The sequence below is a fragment of the Henckelia pumila genome, chromosome 2 (assembly GCF_033568475.1).
Source record: "Henckelia pumila isolate YLH828 chromosome 2, ASM3356847v2, whole genome shotgun sequence".
NCBI lineage: Eukaryota > Viridiplantae > Streptophyta > Magnoliopsida > Lamiales > Gesneriaceae > Henckelia > Henckelia pumila.
The window spans coordinates 99,899,770-99,918,703 of NC_133121.1; the positions used below are offsets into that span (position 1 = coordinate 99,899,770).

The 18,934-nt window shown below is 37.1% G+C and overlaps 2 protein-coding genes across 3 annotated transcripts; both read right to left on the minus strand.

Annotated features, from left to right (window-relative positions):
• Positions 1-273: 273 nt before the first annotated feature.
• On the minus strand, positions 274-3,838 carry LOC140881779 (E3 ubiquitin-protein ligase RSL1). 2 transcript variants are annotated; one of them, XM_073287354.1, is made up of 4 exons: positions 3,638-3,838; positions 2,706-3,142; positions 1,695-2,455; positions 274-932 (listed from the first exon to the last, which is right to left on the minus strand). In XM_073287354.1, the coding sequence occupies exons 2-4, from the start codon at positions 3,126-3,128 to the stop codon at positions 551-553; spliced, it is 1,566 nt and encodes a 521-aa protein (XP_073143455.1). In that variant the 5' UTR covers positions 3,129-3,142; positions 3,638-3,838; the 3' UTR covers positions 274-550. The 2 variants fall into 2 exon arrangements, with proteins under 2 accessions (XP_073143455.1, XP_073143454.1); XM_073287353.1 differs by having other exon boundaries at positions 2,706-3,145.
• Positions 3,839-15,139: 11,301 nt separating this feature from the next.
• LOC140882299 (fe(2+) transport protein 1-like) lies at positions 15,140-17,420 on the minus strand. Its single transcript, XM_073288231.1, has 2 exons — positions 16,565-17,420; positions 15,140-15,813 (listed from the first exon to the last, which is right to left on the minus strand). Exons 1-2 carry the CDS (start codon positions 17,204-17,206, stop codon positions 15,358-15,360), a joined length of 1,098 nt encoding a protein of 365 aa, XP_073144332.1. The 5' UTR covers positions 17,207-17,420; the 3' UTR covers positions 15,140-15,357.
• Between the last annotated feature and the right edge of the window lie 1,514 nt (positions 17,421-18,934).

Genomic DNA, 18,934 nt, shown 5'->3' on the forward strand with positions numbered 1-18,934 from the left:
ATCAATTTGAGAAAAAAATAGCATATGTTTCTCAAATCAATAATATACGTAAATAACCAAATCAATTTGTTGATTCTAATTTTGCCAATTTTTTCCATCTGTGATAACTATAGATAAATATAAAAATACATTAAAAACTAAGGTTACAAAAGCAATTTTACATTTTAAAATACGAAAATTTAATAGTCAATTTGCAAAATCACTATATTCCAGTCCAAATGATGAACCAAATTTTTACATATTAAAAAAAAAACGTGAGGTAGAGTGGAATATTGTTAATTATTTAGGGTACATATAACTCTAACTAGCATGTAAAGAGATAGAGAATCCAAATGCTGAGACCTTAATTGGTCAAGAAATTGTTTTCATCATGTTTACCTTTCATTTCTTTCCTCGATGAACCACAAAGTAATTCAAGCTCATAGGCTATGAGCAATGGATATAACAAGAAAACTATATGAAAAGAAGAAACTCTGTTTGCTAGAGGAGTTCAAGAGTGAGCTACTCTACCTCCAACACTAATAATGAACTTTTCCAAGCTTGCAACAATTCATTGGATGAGGTCTTCATAGTAATTATCATTAATAACAGACACGAATCTTTCGAGCCAAGGCAGCTGATTCAGATCCTTCATGGCATCGACGTATGAATCTGTACATCGAGGTGGAGACTGGTAAGGTTGGTGATCGGTCAAACTGAAACCTCCGGCGAGAAACCTATGGATAAGCGCCAGTTGTGATCTTTCTTGCTCTGAATATGCATCCATCATCATTGGAAGTGATTCAAATGAATCCCAAGCCCATTGTTCAAAGTGTTGAGTTTGATAAGTTGCTAATTCGTCAGAGTAATCTTCATCCCATAATGCACATTGACACATCTGTTGGCCATCTCTATATTCCGCACCGCAAGAAAAGCAGAACTCATGACCACACCTGTAGCAAGAAACAAGGGGTAAGTGTATTGAGCTTTGAGGTTATAAATCGTATCCAAGTGCAATATTTGGATTCTATATCGGCTCGACCCTTTTGCAGGTTTATGTATTCATTTTGTGGTGCTATTTATGACCGCGTTTGTCATGAAGTTCAAGACAATGAATAACACAAGAAAAACAAAATAAATAACCAGCATGACATGAATCACAGATGGCATTTATCGTTTTGGTATGTATGTCTCCATGTGCTTCCAATCTGGATTGACAAATTATTAAAGGATAAGATTGTGTAGGAATAGCTCTGGAGAAGAAATCATCATAGGCACGTTTAGATGGGATAAGATTCAATTTAAGAAAGACTTTGAATCTGACTGGGCATCAAACTCTTTCAACCAGCTAATGGTCAAACCCGTAACATTTCAAGAACCCTAGGCTACGTCCCGCGAAATCTCATATTAAATTCCACAACGAAAACTAGAAATTTTATTACTTGAATACCATTGATAATACCTTGTTTCAGTACTGAAAGTGTCTTTCCTAATCAAGGAAACAGAGGTCAAGAGTTCTCGTTCCAGGTGGTCGAGAGATATAAGATGGCCATGAAAGTAAATATTTGGGATGTCGGTAAAGATCTAACAAAGGAAACTTAATACCAACCTCTCAACAAGCAGATATATTTTGTTAAGTTACTCCTTGTACAAAAGGTTTGAGAAATAGCTTTTCCTCCACCATATCCATAATAATGAAACAATTTTTTATTTACCAGCATGTCATGTGGGAGCAACCATGAGTGAGCTCAATCGTTCTCTGGCACTGTTGGCAACGCCTCCGCCTTTTATTTTGTGCCAATTGATGCAAGGTTATGTCACTAGCATCCCTCTCTTCCAATGGCAGATTTTGATATTCTTCACATGTCACCGAGGAATGCCAAGGAACCCCACAATAAACACATATAAACCTCTGACAAACAGGACATTCCATACAATTGTCGTCTGACCGAGTCAGACTTGATGAACTTGATCGGGTCGACAAGCATTCCTTCAGATCAAGCAAGACCGAGCAATTAGGATACGGACAACAAATCTTATCTGAGATCTGAAACTTGGTTTCTTCGAGGGCTTTCTCCAAAGATTCATATGAGGTAACTGGAAGAAAAGACCTACATTCAGAAGAAGAAATACAGTATTTGCATTTCGGCTGAGGGCACCTAACGGGAACCTGGAAAGACTGTACTTTTTCCTCAACATATGTTCTCATACAAAGGGAACAAAATGTGTGGGAGCATTTAACTTTAAGCATCATAGAAGACAGCCTCTCCTCACAACAGATGGAACAAATTTCAGTAACTTTTTCTCCCACAGTAGGAAAGGAGACGACACCAATAGCCACCTGTGCTAGCTGTAACGCCTGGTCTACCGTTGGGGCAATTTTTAGAACAAATGATTCCATATTACTGGCTTGGTCTAGTATCCTTCGTCTCAGCGCCAACAAAAGGGGATTTGCAATTAATTCTTCACGTGTAATCTGGAATAGGTTTACCAATTTTAGCACCATTAAGCATAAAATGGAAAGAGGAAAACAGACCTCAAGAAGATATCTTTTTCATACACGAAGCCATGCTTAGATTGTAAATGTCCAAAATCGTGGTAATAAATGTAGATTTCAGAGTTTTAAAAGTTTTGAGGCGATTAAATATCAAGCGTCAGTACCATTGATAAATTGAATAGTAACAATAGCTCAAAAACACCAAAATTTTTGGCTGAGGATCCCTCACCTGATCATACATGGCTTGAGAATCGGTCAAGGCAAGCACCCGCGTGATGTTTTTCTCCATAGCAACAGAGAGACCATCCAGCAAAGCTAAATAATCCGCGATTGATTCTTCCACATAGAAATCAAGCTTTTTCTGGACTCGAACTGGAGAAGCATCACAGGACTTCTGCATCACCACTCCAATCCCAGAAATCCCAGAACCAGAATCTCCCGGATTAGCAACAGATAAACCTTTGAAATACATTTTAACCAAAAGTTCATCAAGATTGTCTTTTGAATCCATCTTCGAACTGATTTCTATATCCTTCAATTCATCCTCATCCTCACAACAGCTTCTGAACTCGTCTTCTTCTTCGTCATGCTTGGCTTTAATTTCATTAACATCAGAACCATCGGCAACTACTCTCTGATCCTCCATCGCCATGTAATTTTCCAAAACTACTAAAACATTCGAAGCAACAACGACTAATTAATTAGATTTCAAAATCCAACACATAAATTCCATTTGTTGCTCCTGAAATAGATCCTGCTTCCAGATGACCAGCATAAACTAACACTAACAAACCCTTTAAATAACCGTACCATATACATACAAATCAAGAAAACTCAAAGCTAAGCTCAAGTAAGCATCAACCTCAAGATCCAAAATCATCACAAAACTTGAAACATAATTCAAAAAAAAACAAATCTTTTTTCTTTCCCAGATAAAAGATTTTCCCTCCAGTCGAAAAAGAAGAGACAAAATTCCTTCGTACAAAAAAGTCAGCCCAAGAAAGTGGAATCCCACTTCTCCAGCTAATCATCACCAACACTTGCACTCATACACACAATTAATCAACAAAAAAAATCTAAATAAATACAGAGAACAGAAAATTCGGAGGCAAAAAAAAAAAAAAAAAAAGAATCAAGAACATGGTTGAAAGAATTAATCACCTGACTTGTCTCCCACAAAGTTGAGAGCCCCGATAATTCTTTAGTATTATAAATTACATGTATGTAGGGCAATACAGGGGAACATTAGAACCCTAATCTGACAAATGCTTATTGGTGTCTCCCCCAGAGGTTACTTCTCCTTTTTCCGTGGTTAGTTGTTCACGCAGGAAAGAGAGATTTATCAGTTACTGCTGCTCTTCCAATGGCACCCACCCACCCCTCTATTTTTATTTACACATACATATAATTTAATATACTTATAATTTTTTTATTATATGTTATTTTATATATTGATAAAAATCGAGGACGGACCGACGATTCGACAGTGAAATATGATAAGGTTATTATTTCACACAAAAAAATATTATTAAATTATTACACGTGTAAAATTCATAAGAGAGATTTTCGATTCAATTTTATTTATAAAAAACTATAATATTTTATATCAAAAGCTTAGTTTTTACTGCATTTACTAATTCTCCGTGAGATTATTTCATCGACTCGTATCATGAATATGAATATAGATTCGTGAGATTATTTCACAAGAAACATGTTCAAAAGCTTATATAATTAGATAAATAAACTTTATAGTATAAGAATTAAAATATATCTTATATTATATATATTAGTTTTTTAATTTATTTTTATCATTGTTGCTGTTAGTGGTAGTGTTATTATGTCTTACTACTTAAATTAAATGTACGGACTAGAAAATTTCAAATTATATAAATTGTAGGATGATATATATTCTCTTTTATTAATATATAAAATTGAATGTCATTTAAATGTAATAATGCATCACTACAATTGTGTATTTCGGTAGTTGTCTTATTAGCCAATAGATAAGTGAAAGCCCAATTAAAAAAAGCAATCACAGTGGTTTAAGTAGTGTTTGCAATCTTTAAAAATAAGTGATTATGGAGATTCTGTTAACAAATTTGTTAAAAGAATCTCTATAATCACTTATTTTTAAAGGTTGCAAACACTACCTTATGTAATGCGCCGACGTGAATAAATAATTGAATTCAAAATATGCTGTAATAAGTACTTGTTTCTTAACTAGTACGAGTGTCTTGTTGCAGGTATTGTCCGTTAAACAATCTCGTTTTTATAATAAAATTATATTTTAATTAAAATTGACAAATAAGAGTATTGTACTATATATTAAATACAAAAATTTGGAAGAAAAATAGCATAAAGTTAAATGAAAAAAAAAATTGAGATAGTGGAGGGAAGCAGTTTATTGTGCGTGTGTGTTTTTATATTTATTTTATATTTTTATAGGCATACCAAGAAATCAATTAAGATACTCTTACATAATCTATAGTATAGATGGATAATTTGATTAATTAATTATTTTTTAGTAATTTAATTAATTATTTTTTTAAAAAAATGGTATAGAAGAAAAAGATTCCACATACATAAGCGCACATGGGTTTGCGTTTGTTTTAAGCCTTAAAAAACGTAAGAATCCCACTGTCCACTGTCCTCCTAATCTTACTTTATTCAGTAATAATCCAGCAATTATAAAAGGTTTGTATTTTGTTTTTGTGTTTTTTTTTTACCGGAGGTATTTATTAGATAATACCTTAAAATATCTTTATTGATTTCACGTTTTATCATTTATAAAAATATTTTAATCTATTATCTCTATTTATTAAAGTTGAGTTTCAATCAATCTTGTGAAAGAAAAACTAAAAAATATTTTATAAAAGCAATCACAAAACAGTACCCAAAATTTCAAAAAATAAAAAATAAAAAATATAATAAAACTACCTAAACGCATGTACTACTTTGAACTTGGTATATCTTCCCAAATTTGAGACCGTGAGAAGAATACGATAGTTAGGATAACATGTACTTATCTAATAAATTAATGCATTAGTGTCAGTAATTAGTGTACTTTAGCAACAATTATCATATCAGACAGCCAGTTTGACTGGCGTTATCATGTGGTAACCTTTGTTTGAAAACAACAAAAAGCTTTATCATTATAATATAAAATTGTTATATAATATAAGTAAACAAGGTTAATCATTTAATTTCAAACCAGTAGCCACGCTTAATTAATTGTATTAGTTATTGTTTTGTGGGGAATGAACAATAACTGTTAATTATCTGTTTATCTACCCCGTTGAAACATGTTCAGGTGCCAGTTCATGTTATATCTATGTGGTTATTTTACTAATTAAATTATTTCAAAAAATAATTTTTAAAACAAGGATTTTTTTTAAACCTCATTAAACTATTTTTTTAAAAAAAATCACCTTCCTAAATTTATTTCAAATACATTTGACAAAATTATTTTTTTTCAAAAAAAAAAAATTGATCTAGGTTATTTTACCAATCCCCTTGATTAAATGCCATGTACAGACTAAATTGTCGTGTAGAATTTTTTTCCCAAAAGTGTGGGCCATGGTGGAAAAACTTGACCCGCAAAGGGACAAGAATCTGTACCTCCAGAGCTGGTGAACCTAATAATAATAATAATTTAGAGGTGTCGATTATATCCAATTATTGCATGTTTAGTGGGTAACATTTCAAAATTTCAAGAAATGAGACTTTCTGTACCAATTCAAAATACATGACATTTTTAAAATTGGTGCAACATTTGGTATGATAAAGTGTATCAAATGGGGACTAATTTGGTGCGACAAATCTGAAACTGGGAGAGTGAGGCTCTGTGACGTTTTAGTTTGATGGTATCTAGCTAGAATAAACAAGTATGATTAATTAATTCTTTTAATAGTACTGTATAATATTCGCCAAATTATAACATGCATGGAGATACAGGGAAAAAAATCAGGGGCTAATTGCTCAGACTGAGTCGGGATTTTGGTTAAATGTAGACAACGATATATTATAATCCAACATTAATAAATAAAAAAGGGACATCGGTTAATTGACCTATAATTATTTTGTCATAAGGTTGGAACACAATTTACTACATACAATCAGAGTTCTAAAAACACAAAAAAATACAGCTTAATCGCGATTAAGTGTGAACAAAAAACATCGCTTTGGGTAAAAACGTGGAGAAAGCGGTCAACCCTTTGGTTGACTATAATAAGCGTGAAAAACATGATTTTTAAGATAATATTTAAGTTTATTTTTTAAAAAATTAAATTTTAAAATTTATTAAAAATAATAAATATTTATAATTTATTTTTTTATAAAAAAAACTTATAGGGATCAAAATTAAATTTGGTTAATTGGTTTGTACATTTTCTTATTTGCAATTAAGAGATGAAAGTTGACCCAACACAATTGCTTTATTCCAAATAAGTTGTCCATTTGAGACTAACATATAATGAGATACAACTCGAATTGTTTTATTTCATAATAACACTCCAATAAATAGAGTACATACAAAGGTCTATAAAGATAAAATGATTTTACAAAATAAATCTTTATCGTAACAATACTAAATACATGGTAACAAATCAATGAATATAGAAGAAGATAAATACAAATATAAGAAATATCTCCAGAATATTTGCTAACAGGCCCCCTCAAGATGATGATTCATGGAAAACATCAATCTTGAACATTAGATCACGAAGTCGAGCAGAAGATAGAGGCTTTGTGAGAGCATCGGCGAGTTGATCTCGAGAAGAGACATGAGAGACACGTAGGTGTGAACCTTGAATTAGTTCTCTGACAAAGTGATAATCCAGAGTTATGTGTTTCATACGAGAGTGGAAGACCGAATTAGCACATAAGTAAGTAGTGTCAATATTGTCACTGTAGAGAACAAGAACATAGGGTAAGTGCACGCCAAGCTCACAAAGAAGAGAGTGAATCCAAGTAATTTCAGCCGCGCCGGATGAAATGGCTCTATATTCGGCTTCAGTAGATGAGCGAGCAACCGACCGTTGCTTCTTTGAGCTCCAGGAAATCGGGTTGGAGCCTAGAAAAATCACATAAGCAGCAGTGGAACAACGATCATCTGGGTTGCCAGCCAAGTCAACATCAGTAAAACCATGAAGAGATAAAGCATTATCCTTCCAAATATGAAGGCCATAAGTCATAGTCCCATTTAAATATCGAAGTAAGCGCTTGACGGCGCCCCAATGATGTTCAAACGGGGAATGCATGAACTGAGACAGACAATTGACAGCGAAAGCAATATCAGGACGTGTAAGGAGAAGGTATTGAAGACTGCCAACCACCTGTCGATAACGAGAAGCATCAGTAGAGGGACCAGCATCATGCAGAGAAAGAGTCATGCCAGTAGCAAGGGGAGTCTGAACAGGTTTAGCAGTCTGCATGTTGAAGCGGGAAAGTAGATCAAGAACCTACTTGCATTGAGAGATAAGAATACCACGAGATGTGTGTAGAACCTCAACACCCAGAAAATAAGATAACGGTCCCAAGTCCTTCAGAGAAAACCGAGCGGCGAGCTGTGCTATAATCGTGGCAATAAGAGGGGGAGAGCTTCCAGTAACAATCAAATCATCAACATAGACCAGAAGATAGATAGTGTCAGAGCCACGACGAAGAAAGAATAACGAGGCACCAGAGATGGAATTGGAGAAGCCAAGACCCAGCAAAAACGTGCGGAGTGCATGATACCAAGCGCGAGGAGCTTGCTTAAGACCATAGATAGCCTTACAGAGTTTACAGACATGGGTAGGGAAGTTGACGTCACAGAACCCTGGTGGTTGAGCCATAAATACCTCCTCATCCAAGGATCCCTGCAGAAAAGCATTATTGATATCGAGCTGCCATAGAGACCAGCCCTGCATGACCGCAAGACTTAAAATAATACGGATAGTTGTTGGTTTGACCACATGACTGAAGGTATCACGGAAATCAATGTTTGGGCGTTGATGAAAACCTTTAGAAACAAGGCGAGCTTTAAAGCGGCCAATTGAGCCATCAGGATGGCACTTGATGCGGTACACCCATTTGCAACCAACCAGATTTTGACTAGTATGAGAAGGTACAAGATCCCAAGTTCCATTGCGGAGAAGAGCATCAAATTCAAGAGACATAGCAGCTCGCCATCAAGAATCCTTAAGGGCGGCAGAGACACATGTGGGTTCGAGATCAGAAGAGCCAGGTATGGTGACAAGGGAGAACATGGGGTTTGGTTTGCGAATGTTATTTTTAGAGCGGCTGGTTATGATGGAGGCTGAGGTTGAGGGACAGCGGTGTGTGGAAGCGACGACAGTGAAGAATCCACGCAAAGAGGCGGGGCAGCAGACGGAACTATGTTCGGGGGCCGAAAGACTGGAGGATGGACAAGGGGAAGAAGGGAAGAGTCAACAGGGATGTCACTGGGGGTGGGCGGACAGACGAGGGTGGTGTAGGGGAAGAAAGACTCCTCAAAGTGGACATGACGAGAGACCAAGAGTTTAGTGGACACAGGGTCATAACACAAATATGCACTTTGGGTGAGCGAGTAGCCAAGAAAAACACAAGGACTGGATTTGGGGTCCAGTTTGTGCGTATTATACGGACTCGGCCAAGGATAACACAGAAACCCAAAGACACGGAGTTTTTGGAAATTTGGAGAGTGCCCGAAAAGTTTGGTGAAAGAGGAAGACATAGAGAGATTGAACTTGGGCATGCGATTGATAGTGTATGTGGTAGCAACAAACGCAAACGGCCAGAAGGTTAGGGAAAGGGAAGCTTGGTGAAGTAGAGTAAGGCCAGTTTCGACAATATGACGATGTCGATGCTCGGAATACCCACTGTTTTCAGGTGTGTGTGTAGGGGAGGGGTAAGATGAGAGATACCATGAGAGGAGAAGTGAGCGTAGAGCAATAAACTATCTGCCATTATCCGTGTATAAAGTGATAATTTTAGTGTGAAATTTATTTTCAACGAGGGGAGTAAAACTTGTGAAAGCAGCGAGGACATCAGACTTTCGTTTTAAGGGATAGAGCCATACATATTTAGTATAGTGATCGACAAAAATAACATAATATTTGTGTCCATCGAGTGAGAGAACGGGAGAGGTCCATACATCAGAATAAATTAATTCTAGGGGACGTGAGGAGGTAAGAGCAGAATGATAAAATGGTAATTGTGACTTTTATTGATATTGCAAGAATTACAATGATGGGACGAAAAGTATTTAGACGAGACTGACAAGACTTTAGATGAAACTAAATGACGCATAATATCAGACGATGGATGACCGAGACGTGAGTTCCACAAGGACAGAGAGGCCGAAGTGGCACTAAAGGCGATAGGGGAAGAACCAGAACTCGGCCAAACATAAGTGTCATCCTTACATAGCCCGGTGAGGAGTAGGGCCCCCGTGCGAAGATCCTTTACCTAAAAGGAAGACAACAAGTAAATGACAGAAAGGTGGTTAGTGCGACAAAGTTGGTGAACTGAGATTACGTTTTTGGTCATAGTAGGGACACATAAAACATTTGAAAGTAATAGGGGAGTAGTAGATGTAGATACGAAGACTGAGCTAGTGTGAGAGATAGGCAAACCCTCGCCATTTCCAACTGTCATGGTGTCAGACCCGTCATACGGCATATGGAGAGACAGGTTAGCCAAATCCATGGTGACATGATGGGAGGCACTGGAGTCGAGAAACCACTCAGTGGAAGAGGGTGAGGGCGCGATGTTTAACGCTGTGTGAGCCCACGGAGGGGTGTAGGCTGGAGCAATGCAACCCGATGATGGAGAGGTGGTCCAAGGAATGTGCTGGAATTCGGGGCAGTGCATGGAGGAGTGACCCAAAGTACCACACAATTTACATCGACCAAGATAAGGGAGAGGAGAGGCACTAGGGGGTCCCGAGGAGGGACGAGCAGTCCATGGAGAGGATCCGCGTGAGTCACGACTGCGAGCCGGTGCAGGGGAACGATGTTGTCCAGGAGCAGCAGTAGGCGAAGACTTGGAATACCGAGATGTGGAGAAGCCAGTGACAGGGCCTGATGAGGGAGGCGGCCGAAGGAGAAGTTGTGTAACGTCCCAAAGTTTATTACCGAATGAATTGGCAATTAAAATAATTATTGAGTTGGAAAAAAATAATTATTACTGCCAAATGAGTTATAGAGTGTATTTACAAAATACACGTGCCAATTAGTCAATGAGTTTGACTATTTCTGAATATATGATAATATTGACATTTTGAGATAATTATTGAGATAATGGAATTAAAAATAATTATTGATGCCAGATAATTTAAATTGGAGAAAATAATCAGTTTGGGTGATTGGTCAAAGCCTTAGATTGACTCAACTTATTTATTGGGAATTAATTGGTCTAGTTGTCAGGTCAAAGTTCGCTATTTCAGATAATTTTAAAAATGTGTTTAATTTCATATTGGAGTAAAATAACACAAGAATATTAAAATGGATCAGATCGGGTCATTTTAGAACCAAATTTTATAATATTAAATGGTACACTCTCTCTCACGCACTAAACACCTAAAACACACACTAAACCCTAACCCCCATTCCCGCCTCTTCCGTCGCCGGCCGCCGCCCATCGCCGTCGATTGACTACCCCATCTTGTAGCTCTCGTCGAGGCGGTCACAACCATACCAAGAATTGTGATTTTTGGTGTCCGATTTGCCGAGCACGAAGTCGAGAAGGAGTGGCCACTATTCATCGTCTTCCTCGCGCGTTTTGATCGGAATTTTGCTCGATTGGGTTGTTTTTTAGATGCTAGATGGTAGTAGGTGATGTGTAGAACATTTCCTAAGCTTGTAGTAGCTTTTTCCGTCGCGAATGGTGCAGATCGGAGCTCGGGAAGCTCACGCCGCCGCCGCTTGTTTTTCGCCGATTCCGGTGCCATGGTGGTCCATTCCGGACGTGGCCTAGTCCGTTAGAATCATCTCGTCGAGCTCTACAACCTTGCCAAATTTCATAATTTTTGGAGTTGTTCTGCGATTTTCCGACGACCGACGCCGCCATCGCCGCCGTCTTCTCCGACGAGCCACCGACCTTCGATGTGTTATCCATTTTTGACAGGTTCGACGTGATAGATCCGAATATCCAAGTTTCGAGTCATGAATCGAAATCGTTAAGCGGTGAGAGCGTAATAAAATTCGGTAATTTTTGGTCAAAGTTTGACCAGAGTTGACCAAGGTTGACTTTTGACCATTGTGTGATTTTTCGCAGATTGGAAGCTAGTTGAGAATAATTAGAGATAGAAAAAAACAGTTTAGGAATTTGAGCTTCCAGAATTGGATAATTATGAGATTTCCGAGTCCCGATACGTGCAACCGCAACCGTATTAGTTTTTCGTGCGTTTTAAACGTAAAGGCATGTTATTCTCACATCATTTAGAGCAGTATATTCACTGTTTTTATTATTAAATTGTGTTGTTGCATTTGTATGTGGATATGGTAACTCAAATTTTAACTCATGCATCATTCGTGTTTTTATGTATTGTGAATGATTTTTCTGTCATGGCTAGTTTTTAGTTGTTGTTCACTGGTTTGATGGCTGAGTCAGGTTCCTTTGGGTCTTGGTTTAAGATAGCTTGAACTAGTGTCGGCTAGGTGAACAGTGGGATCCGGGATACTATAAATAGAGGATTTTAATATTTTTGAAGGGTTCAAGATTTTCGAAACGAGGAGGACGCGCAAGGCGGCTATTGCTTGGGAGAAGATTTCTTTCTTTTCTTTTATTTTCGTTTTCAATTCATGATTAAAAACTTTGATTATGAATTATGTTAAACTTTGAGTTGTTTTTTTTCTTCGATCAAGACCACGTGATTGGGCCAGACAATTTATGTAGAAAACTTGTTTGTTTATTAGAGAATTTTCATACTTGATTTTAATTCATTGATTATTGAATTTATATTTGTTTTGTGAATTTCCTGGCCAGTTATTTGCTTGCATGTTAATCGATTCCAATTCGACAGAGGAGGTTTCTAAGAGTCCTGAACCCCCACTCGCGCGCAAACGAGATAAGAGCTCGCTCGCACGCGAACTAGATAAAACGTTGCTGGAATTTCCTTCGGCGCTCGCGCAAGAAATAGGTCCGCCCGCGCGCGTCTTGAATCTCATGTCTCTGGAACTTTGTATGACACACACGCGAGATAAGAGCTCGCTCGCGCGCGCGTCTTTAGCTCAGTTTTCTTCTAAAAACTCCATTAACCTACAAAAATCAACCAGGAACCACCCATCAGAGAACAAGTCTTAGAACAACATTCTATGAGTGGAGATGTATTTTATTTTTTGGGAGATTGTGGGTGATGGGCAGACGCGAGTGCCATCGACAAACCCCAAGAGATCGTATCCAATCAAGAAAGACCGAAACTGGAGATGTCATGCCGCATAATTAGAAAAAGAGAGTTTGAGGGGAAGTTGAGCAAGAGAATTGATGGTGATGAGGGACGAAGAGGCTGTGGGAGAAGGAGGAGGAACAACAGCAGCCATGGAGGGTGTAGGGTGGAGGTGGGAGTTTGGACGGCTATGTGAGGCGTGAGCCGAAGGGCTTATCTGATACCATATAATGAGATATAACTCGAATTGTTTTATTTCATAATAACACTCCAATAAATAGAGTACATACAAAGCTCTATAAAGATAGAAAGATTTTATAAAATAAATCTCTATCGTAACAATACTAAATACATGATAACAAATCAATGAATATGGAAGAAGATAAATACAAATATAAGAAATATCTCCAAAATATTTGCTAACATAACATTTTTTTATAACTAGTGGGAGAAACCTTCGTTGGGTCATTATCGTTTGGATGTTGATGCCGAGTATAATGAGAGGGATGATTGTTTTGCAATTGGGGCTATTATTCGAAATGAACATGGGGAGATAGTTGCGGCACAAACAAGCGTGTCTGATTTCTCAAACCGAGCTCGGTTTTCAGATGTGAATTATGGGCTATTATGCTTGGAATGGATCTCAGCAAGTTGTGTGATTAGTCAAATGTTTGGATTTACTCTGATTCATTGGAGACAATTCATGCAGAGTTAGATGTTAATGGATGCTTGAGCCCAGATGATAATCTTATCAAAGCAATACAATTGCTACTTTTGGATGGTTCCTTTCAAAAACTCCAACATGTCAAGAGGATCGCAAATGCTGTTGCTCATAAGATTGCAAATTTTGCTTTGTCATGTTCTCGTTCTTATACGTGGACTTATTCATGCTTTCCGAAATGGATTTGTAATGTTTTTTTTGAAAGATATATGAATTTGATATTTCAGTTAAAAAAACATTTTTTTATAACTTGAAAATTTATGTATTTATTCTTAAATTCTTTAAGTTTATATGTTATTTATTCTATTAATCAACTTAATGTAATTAAAAATTATATATAAAAAGCGATTTTTAACGCTTAAGTTTGTGAAGCTTGAAGTTTGATCATGACGTTTCGTCACACTTCACGCTTTTTAGAACTTACATACAACCGATATCACATGTTAATTGATTGAAAAATACCGAAAAAATGACAAGGAACATCATGTACAAAGTCCGCAGTAAAATAAATTTAATAAAAAAATGTGTACATTCGAAAATATGCATTAATTCCTACAAGGACACAAAATTTTAAAACAATTGAATGATAGACAAACATTGAAGAAAAAATGAACCTAAATTTTGATGAAATTTTGGATTTTATAGAAAATATGGAATATGAAAAATGAATTGAAATGATTGTTAACTAAAGTGTATGACGTTCATAGCTCGTGAGGAAAAAAGACTATACCGAAGATTATGGACTGTATACTTGAGTAGTAATAGCAGATAAAAATTGAGCCTAAAGTTAGAGTATGAAATTATCAAAGGAAAAAAATTGTTGTTGTTTTTTGTTTTTTGTTTTTTGTTTTTTTGTGTGTCCACTGTAGACAAGTGAACATGTAATAACAATATATAAAAATGTAAAATTTTGGGTAAATTATATATATATATATACACACACACAAATGTTTTATTTTTTTCCTCAAATATTTTTTTAAAAAATTTTTTTTGGCCAATGTGGGCTGTATAATATATAATACATATACGTGTTTTATTATTTGGGCCCAATGTCGGCAAAGGCCAGCTCCGACAGTGGTTACTTGGTTCTTTCTCGATGAACTCTCTTCGACGAAGATTGATTTATGTACGCTATATTTTTTAAAAAAGTGAGATAAGATAAGATTTTTTGTTAGACGGTCTCATTAATATATATATATATATATGAGACGAATCAACTCGATACGTATCCCAAAAAAAAAAACTTTTGCCATAACAAAAAATCGAGTTGGGTCCAATGAGTTCGCGAAGGTCGAATAGAAATTTTCGTGTTTTTTAATTAAGTTTGGTAGTTTACTATGAAAAGGGAATTTAAATTTTATACAACTCTTTGACAAGTACTCAAATGCAAAACCAAATTCATGGGCCCGTGGGAGTCATGTCAATTCAATACTGAATTAAAAGAAGCATCATTCAGCTGTCAGCATACGCTTGTATTCTAATGCAAAGAAATCAATTTGATTTGGTCCTTGTATATTTCTAGATTCTTTAGTTGCTTGGATTTTTATTTCAACTTGGTATATATCGGTGTCAATAATATTAATACCTACTGGCGTAAATTTATATACAAATCCGCACTATAATCTGGCAAACAATATTTGTCACCTCGATTGCTTTTTTCTTGTGTCTTTCCAATTTAAGGTAAACCAGACACTGATTCATAAAACTAAAATTAATATCTAACTTATAGAACCGAAACCCGAATATTATTTTTCCAGTTTCTTAGGGACGGAGACAGAAAATTCTAGTCGATCACGCCCATTTGGCCATGAGGGACATCCCCCCAGCCCCCAACAGAACCGCGGCATACGACTTGATCTGCAGCCTGATATTCCCCTGCAGCTTCGGCCCCATGAAATCCGCGGCCAAGAGATCGACCAGAGCCATGTAAACCAAGAGGCCAGCAGAACAAGCATTCAGCAAGCCTTCCGTGATCAATGCTCGCGGGCTGTCGTCCCTGTAAGTGGTGGAAAGCGCGATCCCCAGAGCTATCCCGAACGGGGTGGTCACCGAGAAGAAGAAGGCCATCGCGGCTTTCTTGATCAACTTGAACTCCGCCTGGAGGATGCACCCCCCCAGCCCCATCCCCTCGAACAACTGGTGGAAGCAGAGCGCCGCCACCAGGCCTTTGATCGTGCAAGTGTTGTTCGAGGCGCCAAGAGACAGGCCTATCACCACCGAGTGCACTATGATTCCTATCTCTAAAACCTGCAATAGGCATCATCATAAAAACGAAGTTCTTCTATAAAGCTTGCATCTTGGTCAATAAAAGCTTACATTAGGCCACACAAAATTATACATAACATAAAAATTCAAACTTGTAACACATGATCAAATATAGGTGACAAGAATTATTAATAGGTTCCATATATCCCATTCCCACTTGGCTATTTTAGCCCACTTCACTTTCAGCCAAGAATATATAGAGCCATAGTGGAATTTAAGGTCCTAAACCTTTAAAACAAAAGGTCAACACATAGAAGACTTTAGACTACACAAAAAGCACATAGACCTTTGTCCCTTCCTAAGATTGTTTTTGTTTTATTAGGACAACTACGACTGGTGGCAGAGTTGTGCCTACACCAGTCTCCACCCAACCTCTCAATATTTAGTCTTCGAGTCATTAATGAGATGGAAACTGGCTGACATATATTCACCACTGTTTTCAAAATTATATAATAATTTCATTTGATTTTGCTTCAGTGGGATATTAATTCTCTTCAGAACCTAACTCGCATGCATTGGTTTCTGTCATATCAAAAGAAACACCAAAACATTTCAACCTATTCATTAATGTGTGTTTAAGTAGAATTCAAATTTAAGCTCTGGTCAATCAGAAATAAAGATACGATTATGATCTCTGAAAATTGTTTTCCAAATATCATCCATATATTGTTTCGTGCAAGAATATAATTAATTAATCAAATAAAATATACATATAGAATCTCTGATTACTAACCATGGCAATCACTCTGTAACGAAGTAGTTGCGTGCCTTCCAGTTCCAGCTTGGATCCGTGGTGGTGGCCATGACCGTGGAAGTGAGAATGCCCGCCGCTCGCCGCCACCGCGCCCATCTCCTGATCTCCGGCGGCGGCGCCTCCGGCACTCTCGGGCAGAACCACCCCGGGGCTTTGTTTCTTGGAATAAAAACTGGTGGTCAAAGAATCCACCATGAGGGTGACAATGGCGGAGAGCATGGCGACGAATCCAGTGAAGGGGAACTTGTGCCACGGATCATCGTCCAAGCAGGTGGATGTGAGCATGTCGAAGGAATCCGGCAGCACGTGCATGAACCCGGTGGCTAAAATGATCCCCGAGGCGAACGATTTGACGATCACGAAGAGGCTGCGCTGCGGGCTGAGCGCCGCCACGGAGCGCGTGACGAGCGGGAGACAGACGCCGATCATGCTGGTGAGGAGGATGCACGCGATGGCGATGATCTTCAGGGTTAAAGCTTTCTTCTTGTTGATGCATGCGTCCGTCTGCTCCGCCCCGCAGCTTTCCACCACGGCCAACACGTGCGGGACGAAAAAATCGAAAGCGAGGAAGAAGACGAAGCCGAGGAGCAGCTTCGAGAGTGGTGGTCCTCTTGAAGCCATAATTATTATGAAAATGATGAGATTTAAGTTTCAACCGTACCTTTTCCAACTATATATATACCCCGGTTCTTGATTATATATATAATAAAAATTAGACAAAACTTAAAATATTATTAAATGTATATTATCAAGAAAAAAATAAAAACAACAAAATCTCGATCGTCGATATGTTTATTTATAACCTATCTGACGATAAAATTTTAAGTTTGAGACGTGAATCGGGTTCAAGACGGAAAATATATTCACACCGTCGTCTAAAAACATGTATATAGCAAGGTGTTAGGTCTTGCCACCGGTGTGCTTGTGGGGGGAGCGAGCTATAACACGAAAGGGGTGTGCGCTGAATTCCAGGAAGCAATTTGCTTGCGTGTAATTACTGATTCATATCTATTCAGCTATTTTATTAATTTAATTAATTAATTAATTACCACCGAGTTCTGTTTTTATTCCACTGAAATAAATAAAATACTTGATATATATTATGGTTATGGAAATTAATCAGTACATTTGTTTGTTTCCATGTGGAATTTACTTGATGCGAGTCATGTGGCAATGCAGTTACACATGGTCTAAATTGTCATTGCCACAACCACTATACACATGCACAATAAATTATAGCACGCTTTCCTTTGCCAACACCTTTTTGGATTAACCTGTCACACAGGGCTTGCCTAATGTGGTTTACTTGACTAGTTAGTTTGCAGGATATTGTGTTAGTCTGAGGGTTTACCCAGAGCGCACCAAAAGGTAGCGGCTGCGGGTTCCCACGTCACAAAAAAAAAATTTATAACACGCACCCCTAAGGGGTGTCCAAGTTGATAGAGTAGGTGAACTCTTGGTCATAGATCAGGAGTTTGATTCCCCCGGTCAACACCTTCTTGGACTAGCTTGTCACACAGGGCTTAGTGTGGTTTACCTGACTAGCGTAGTTTGCAAGCTATTGCGTTAGTCCGGGGGTTTACCCAGAGCGCAGCGAAAGATAGCGGCTGCAGGTTTCTACGTCATAAAAAAAATAAATTATAGCACGCTTAATGTCAAAAAAAAAAAAAACGGTTCAAAAATCTTTTATTACTATAAAAAATTATCTTTTGATATCTTTGAATTAAGTTGTTCAAGAGAAATTATGAACTAGAATAATAATTTTCTAGGAAAAAAATTTAGGTTTCGTTTGGACATGTACTTATAAAACGTTTTTATAAAAATTATTTTTAAAAAAATTTTATAGAATGTTTTAAAAGTTGTGTTAAGAATAAATATGTGCTTGTACAACTATTTTATAAAAAAATATTTTAACATTTCAAAAGTAACGTTGTTCATTTTTATTTTTCATAGTTTCATTATAAAAACATTCAAAAACACATCTCAAATATTTTTTAAAAAACTATACTTGGAAACACTCTGTAAAAAATATTTTTCAAAAATATTTTACAAAAAAATTATCTAAACGCATACTTTAAGTTTTCTTGATTTATAAAACATTGATTTTTTTAAAGTATATGTCCAAACGAAACTTTAGTTTTTGACCGGGGAATCAAAGTTTTTTTTAAAAATAATTTGAATATCACACCTACATTATATTAATCATCGAAGTGTGTTACGCGCGTGTCCGTGGCACGTGCACGAATGAAGTCGTCAACGAATCTTCGAGGTCGACTTGGAAAAAATATGTTGATTGACCCAATCTTTTATTTGTAGATTTCAACCTAGCATATGGGTAATACCGATAAG